Raw genomic sequence first — 7500 nt, forward strand, 5'->3', positions numbered from 1 at the left:
TTGTCTGGAACTAATCAACTTTGAGCATTTTCAACCGTCCTGGGTAGAGGCATGTTCAAGGCAGTGACATTGTTTAAGCAGAGATGTTCTATTGGGCAATAAGAAATGTTTGGTTTAAACTTTGGCTCAGCCTGTTCTGCCCTCGACCAGTAGCAAACCAAGGGAGGTGGGTCCACCATGCCGTTTAAGAATGTTAGTTGTTATGATCTTGGTCAGACCAAGTCTCGAATAGATTTGAAAGTCATGGTAATCAGGCAAGTACCAAACAGTAGTTGTAGTATTTTACTATCTACAGAGATGGAGGGAGAGAGATGAGCGATTAGAAGATTGAAACCTACCTTACATCGGTATAGAGTAAGAGAGAAAGGGGAGGGGCTTTGGGAGCTAGGGACAGGAAGAGAGGAAGAGATGCCACGCCCTACCCATGTAGAGAGCGGAAGAGTAAGAGAGAGAGAGAGAGGAAAGAGCATCCCTGTAAAACAGAAGAGAAAATGCGAAGGAGGGAAATATCTGCATTGTAAGAGAAGGAGAGATGCGTGAGCAGGGCCGTATTGATGCTCAAGCTATATGCATATGGCTGCAGCCTAGGGCCCCCCCTCCTGCCAGGGGGCCCCTGATTGGCCAAAAGTGAAAAATTGCAGAATTGTGACAAGATGCAATATTGAAAAAAAACATCATGTTGAGTACAGTTGGGAGACATGCTATCCTTAATTCCTTGCTTGTAATTGTGACAATGTCTATGTAGGCCTACATCTTTTGTGATATTTGCCTTGCGTGAGGGGGCCCACAGCAACCTGTAGCCTAGGTGCCCCAGGCCATCTGAATCCAGCCTTGTGCACAAGCAGCAAGCAAGTCAGACAAGGAGCGAGAGAGAGAATGCAGTGGAATACAGGACAGAAAGAATAAATAGATAGAAGAGAGGAATGAAATACAGTGTGTGTGCATTGTAAAAGAAAGAGAGATGCATAAGCATGCATCTCTCGGAGTCGGACGAGGGTGAAAAAGCGAGTGAACACGGAGGAAGAGAGGAGAGGAGGGATGAAGATAAACGAGAAAAGGAATAAAACAGCCTTGCTGAATAGGCCTTTGACCTCCTCTACTCTATCTCCCCACTATATGGACTCCCACACAAGTAATTGCATTGTGTGTGTGTGTGTGTGTGTGTGTGTGTGTGTGTGTGTGTGTGTGTGTGTGTGTGTGTGTGTGTGTGTGTGTGTGTGTGTGTGTGTGCGTGTGCGTGTGTGTGTGTGTGTGGGAGTTTGTGTTTGGTTGTTAGTGTACAACTGTGTGTGTATGCATTTGTTTGGTCGGGTCTCTCTGTCTCTCTGCCTCTCTGTCTCTGTGCCTCTCTGCCTCACTCTCTCTCTCTTTCTGCCTCTCTCTCTCCCTCTCTCTCTCTTTCTGTGTAATGGGGCTTCTTCATCCTAGCGCACGTAACATGGGGGTGATAACAGTGTGGGTTCGTGATCCACTATCGATCGCGGCCGCAGTCTGTCTGTCCGAGGACAGGAGGGGAGAGGAAGGGAGAGGAGAGGAGAGGAGAGGAGAGGAGAGGAGAGGAGAGGAGAAGAGAGGAGAGTGGGGAAGAGGAGAGGAGAGGAGTGTAGGGGAGAGGGGAGGAGAAGAGAAGAGAGGAGAGGAGAGGAGAGGAGGGGAGGGGAGGGGAGGGGAGAGGAGAGGAGAGGAGAGGAGAGGAGAATAGAAGAGAGGAGAGGAGAGGAGAGGAGAGGAGAGGAGAGGAGTGGAGAGGAGGCTAAAGTAGGGGAGAGGAGAGGAGAGTAGGGGAGAGGAGAGGAAAGGAGAGGAGCAGTGAGCTTCCATTTTATGGTCAGTTTTACACGCCTGACCCAAGCTCACCCCTCCTATCCCTTCTTTGCGGTGGACACACACACGCACAGATATATGCACACACCGTCTGTCTCTCTTATTCACATACACGCACGCATACATACACGCACACATACACGCACGCACGCACGCATGCCCGCACGCATACATGCACGCCTGACCTCTCTCACCCCTTTCAACTTTACTGGAGACCCTGCTGGCCCCCACATTACACCAATCACCACCAACAGACATGCTTTACCACTGATAAGAGAGAGAGAGAGAGAGAGAGAGAGAGAGAGAGAGAGAGAGAGAGAGATAGTATGTGTAGATAAGGGGGTGGGGGCATAAGAAAATCGACCATCGTTTTACTGTGGTAGCCATGGTTCTACCATGGTATGTCATGGTTACACTAGGTACTCTGAACCAACCATTGTATTACTATGGCTTATCCATGATTTTGGGGTTTATCATCGCTTTACTATGAAAACCAACCATGGATCATGGTTATTCGTGGTTTTCATGGTTTTGTGAGTATAGTTTGTGATGGTTTAATATGGGCATAATTTGGGCATTTGTACAGGTGAATCCCATTATTTTTCGAATATGTGGCACTGGATTATAACTTTTGAATCCAGGTTGCCCATCATTCTCCCTCATTCACCCCTATGACCCCTCAAGATCCCTGTGGTCCTCTTCCAAAGGTCATACCAGACTGAAGGCCACAAGTGGCAGAGCCTTCCATGTAGCTGCTCCTTTCCTTTGGAAAAAACTGCCTGACCACATCCAGAACGCCCCTTCACTGGCCATGTTTAAACAACACCTTAAAACACAGATTTTCCTGGAGAATTATGGCTGCTAGTTCCACAAGCACACACATCTACACGTAAGCACACACACACACAAACACACACGCACACACACACACACACACACACACACACACACACACACACACACACACACACACACACACACACACACACACACACACACACACACACACACACACACACACACACACACACACACACACACACACACACACACACACACACACAGATATCATGTTAAGCGTCCTTGGGTGTTTTGAAAGGCGCTACTGTATATAAAACGTGAGTATCTCTTAAGGCAACATATCTAACATGCATTATCTGTGCTTCATTTTACCTTACCTACCCGATGCCACCAATTGCTCTCTTCGAAGGCAGAATTTTTTTGCCCACCTGTACAAAAGAGCCAGGCTCTTGGCGTGACAGTAAGAGCACACCCACAACAACCCTCGGTGATAGTCACACTCCATCACATTCCCCACTTTGGATACAGTTGATTTCACCGAGGTTTCCATGATGGGCAGAGTCATGTTTTTAGGAGAAATGGAAAGTGAAGGGTGTAGGCAGCATTAACAGCTCTCCTCCTGCGCTGGAGGTGGAGAGAGAGAGAGAGAGAGGGAGAGATAGATTGAGAGAGATTGAGAGAGAGGGAGAGAGAGATTGAGAGAGAGAGATTGAGAGAGAGGGAGAGAGATTGAGAGAGAGAGAGGGAGAGAGAAAGAGGGAGTGAGTGAGTGTGTATGTGAGAGAACGAGAGAGAGAAATAGAGAGAGAGAGAGAGAGAGAGAGAGAGAGAGAGAGAGAGAATAAATAGACAGCGGTGGAAGGAGGGAATAGAGATGGAGGAGCAGAAAGAGAGAGAGGAACAGGGAACGGCGAGAGAGAGAGGTCCCTGTATTGACCGCCATGTTTTAGCAATGATGAAAAGGGCAAAGGCAGACAGAGAAGAGTGGAAGAGGAGTGGGGAGAGTGGGACAGTGGGAGTCTAAAATAGCCACGTTTTACCACTTAACAGGATAGACAGAAGCAGTGAAGCAGAGAGAGAGAGAGAGAGAGAGAGAGAGAGAGAGAGAGAGAGAGAGAGAGAGAGAGAGAGAGAGAGAGAGAGAGAGAGGGGCAGAGAGGGAGGAGAGTCAGAGAGAGAGAGAGAGGCAGAGAGAGAGGGACAGAGAGGCAGAGAGAGAGAGGGGAAGGAGTGGAGTGGAGGAAAGTAAGGGAAAGAGGGAGATGGAGAGAGAGAGAGAGAGAGAGAGAGAGAGAGGGGGGGGAGGGGCAGTGAGAGGCAGAGAGAAAGACTGTGAGTGAGAGTTGGAGAGTGGGTGCCTAAATTGATTCCGGTAAAAAGACTTGGGTGTAATACGATTTTGAGGTCGGCATTGTTTAATGCTCTGGCGCAGGTTTAAAACCCAGTCTACTGCGGCAGTGGCAACGGGCAGTCTCGCAGTTTAATATTCAGGCCCGGGACTTTATGGGCCTACAGGGCCACCGTACTGCATTAATTGCAGCCGTTTTCCAAATGTCACAGCACAGGGGAACAGGCATGGATGCTTAGAATAACCATTGAATAACCACTGAAATTATACTACATTGAGATGTATTGTAGTTAACCATTGTAGTTAGTTCCCTATACAGACTATGACGTGGGTCATACAATGCAGTTTATTGGGTGTTTAGGATGGCTTGTAAAGGTGTTATAATAGCATAATAAAAGGTTTCTATATGCATCTTTGTAGCAGGAAGGAAATTAACTCACACCTCTCACATGTACGCGCACGCACATGCACACACATGCACACGTGCACACACACGCAGCGCAGCACAGAACGGCACGGTGCGGTGCGGCACAGCGCGGCATGGCACAGCACGGCACAGCACAGCACAGCATGGGGTGACTTGCAAAACTTGAGATTGTAGTACTTCATTTAAATGAAGTTAGCCATTAAGTATGACCTCATCTGTGTATGCGGAATAATGAAGTGGATAATGTTTTGCCGTGTGTCATCAGTGGCTGTTGGCGTTTTAGTTTTTGAAAAGTTAATGCCCACTCCTGTGATGCAGGTTGGGAAGAGGTTATGATAAGAGTTATGAGTAGTGGTGTGAAGTGCGATAAGTGAATTCAGAAGTGCACTATTAGTGATTACCACTAATGCAGCTCTGAAACATTACTGTAACATTCGCAATACATTTGTGCCTCCTGTGCAGTAGATGGCTGCTCTGCTCAAAGCGTTGGTCCAGAGATAGGGCAGGAGGTGCAGATGGCAGTCATGGGTAAGCGGTTAGGGCATCAGACTTGTATCGAAAAGGTTGCCAGTTCGACTCCCGACCTCCATGACTGAGGTACCCTGAGGGTGAGGCATAAATGCAATTTCCTTGTGTGTAGTGAGCACTGTGTGCTATGTCAAAATGGCAATGGGGACTTGGAGTTTCCCAGTTGAGCTTTCACTTTCACAGATGGCTTGTAAGCCGAAGCATGTATGAAGAAACTATCAAGGCAAATCCTTCACATTTTGAAAAAAAAAAGTTCCCTCATGAGGCACCATAATATGCATTTTCTTCTCCATTTGGGCAGCCTTGATGCCTTGTTGCCACCAAATGTGCTGTCTTGGAAGGCAGCATTGAAGGTAATGTGCGGTGACTCCTCCACTCAGGAGAGGGTAGGAAGGATGCAGGAAGCCATGACAGATAGAGAGGACTGGGAGAAAAAAGCAAACAAGACAACAAGACGCAAGGGGCTTCAAATGCACCGTGAAACGAACAAGCTGAAAGGCAGGATGACAAAAAAGACAAGAGATAGAGAGAGAGAGAGAGAGAGAGAGAGATAGAGAGAGATAGAGAGAGAGAGAGAGAGAGAGAGAGAGATAGAGAGAGATAGAGAGAGAGCGGGCGAGGACAAGATGAAACAACTAGAACTATGTGTGTGGAAAGGGAAAACTGACAGAGAGAGAGAGAGAGAGGTAGAAAAAGTGAAGAAGAAGAAAAGAGCATCTTCAGAAAAATAAGAGAGATGAGACGGACAGAGAGAGACGGAGCGAAAAAAATATGAGCCAGGAAAAGAGTGGAGCATCTGTGGAGGAAGAAGTATGAGAGAGTGAGTGTGTGAGAGAAATATCATGATGGAGAAAAAAAGGTAGCAGAGAGAGAGAGAGAGAGAGAGAGAGAGAGAGAGAGAGAGAGAGAGAGAGAGAGAGAGAGAGACAGAGAGAGAGAGAGAGAGAGAGAGAGAGAGAGAGAGAGAGAGAGCGACAGTGTAGAAAACAAGAGTAAAATATTGCAAAGAAAAAAAAGCGAGCAGAATGAGAAGGAATGACGGCTCACGGAAAAGAAAGATAGAGAGAGAGGTAGAGATAAAAAATAATAATAATGGAGAATTAAAAAGAGGAGTGAGTAAAAAGAGAGAGCGGGCAGACCAGAAAGAAAGAGAGAGAGGGAGAAAAGAACGAGAGTTTAAAGAAGACAGCAAGAAAAAAAAAGAACGAGGGGATGATGGAGGAGAAAAAAAGATTTGAGTAACAGGAAAAAAAGGAGACAGATAGAGAGACAGATGGAGAAGAGAAAGAGAGCAAGAAAAAGAGGAACACAAAGACAGAGTGAGAGACGGAGCGAAAGAAAAAAGTGAGACCCATGGATGAGGAAAAGAGAGCGAGAAGCAGAGAGAAAAAGAGAGATATAGACAGATAGAGAGGCAGAAAGAGAGACAGATAGAGAGAATGACTCAGGAGAGAAAGGGAGCAAGAAACAGCTGGAGGCCCCGAGCTGTGTTGATGTGACAGCAGCGGAGATGCCCTCAGGGCAGAAGGGTGGGCGGCAGGGTTGTTACAGCGTGTGTGTGTGTGTGTGTGTGTGTGTGTGTCCCTGTGTGTGTGTGTGTGTGTGTGTGTGTGTGTGTGTGTGTGTGTGTGTGTGTGTGTGTGTGTGTGTGTGTGTGTGTGTGTGTGTGTGTGTGTGTGTGTGTGTGTGTGTTGTGGCAGCAGGATGGGTGGCAGGTTGTGTGTGTGTGTGTGTGTGTGTGTGTGTGTGAGAGAGAGAGGGGGGGGGGGGGAGAGAGAGTGCTTGGTTGCGGCAGGGTTGTTACAGTGTGTGTGTGTGTGTGTGTGTGTGTGTGTGTGTGTGTGTGTGTGTGTGTGTGTGTGTGTGTGTGTGTGTGTGTGTGTGTGTGAGAAGGCAGGTCGTTGGCTCAGACGGGACTCCGGCTATCCCATAATTACCACGGCCTTGCCGTCGTCTCCATCCATCTGTGGTGTCAGTCAGAGAGAGAGAGAGAGAGAGAGAGAGAGAAAGGGAAGGGGAGAGATAGAGAGAGAGAGAGAGATAGAGAGAGAGAGAGAGAGATAGATAGAGAGTGAGAGAGAGAGAGAAATAAAGCGAGCAAAGCCCACTGACCAAGTGTGATGTCATTCCATGACTCTACTAGCATGTTCAGCATGACAGAGAACCGCACCGGTGTCGTTCCTGCATCTCAAACTAACTGACATGTTTGCGCCGAATATCTGTGCTTTCGGACCCAGGAAGCTGGTTCGCAATGCGAATAGAAAAATACTTTGTTTTTCCTCTCCAAACCGTAACGACAATGTACTGTATGGTACATAATAACCTGGCACAAGCACCACTCTGGTTGGCCTGAAACCAGCGTAAAAAGTAGCAGGAGAAGTAGACTACAGATAGAGATATTTGCATTTAAAATACCTTTACGGAACCATCACTATATCAAAAATGCACACTGACACTACAACACCAGCAACATAACAACCCAACCCTGCCCCAGTGAAAAAGAAAACAACATAAATGCATAATCTTCCTCTCTCCTCTTCTTCCCTTTACAGCCCTTTTCTACTCTCGGCTC

General features: G+C 47.3%; 2 protein-coding genes across 2 annotated transcripts in view; both read left to right on the forward strand.

The window, feature by feature from the left end:
* The window catches only part of nlgn2a (neuroligin 2a), a 401365-nt gene that overhangs the window by 50594 nt on the left and 343271 nt on the right, over positions 1–7500 (forward strand). The window lies entirely within an intron of this gene.
* Positions 5285–7500, forward strand: part of LOC134438096 (keratin-associated protein 10-4-like) — a gene marked incomplete at its 3' end in the record, with an annotated part of 3748 nt that continues 1532 nt past the window's right edge. The window contains exons 1-2 of the mRNA XM_063187679.1: positions 5285–5314; positions 6434–6604. Of these exons, the coding sequence (XP_063043749.1) occupies positions 5285–5314; positions 6434–6604 (201 nt within the window). The remainder of the gene's footprint in view (positions 5315–6433; positions 6605–7500) is intronic.

The sequence above is a fragment of the Engraulis encrasicolus genome, chromosome 21, assembly GCF_034702125.1.
Source record: "Engraulis encrasicolus isolate BLACKSEA-1 chromosome 21, IST_EnEncr_1.0, whole genome shotgun sequence".
Classification (NCBI taxonomy): Eukaryota; Metazoa; Chordata; class Actinopteri; order Clupeiformes; family Engraulidae; genus Engraulis; species Engraulis encrasicolus.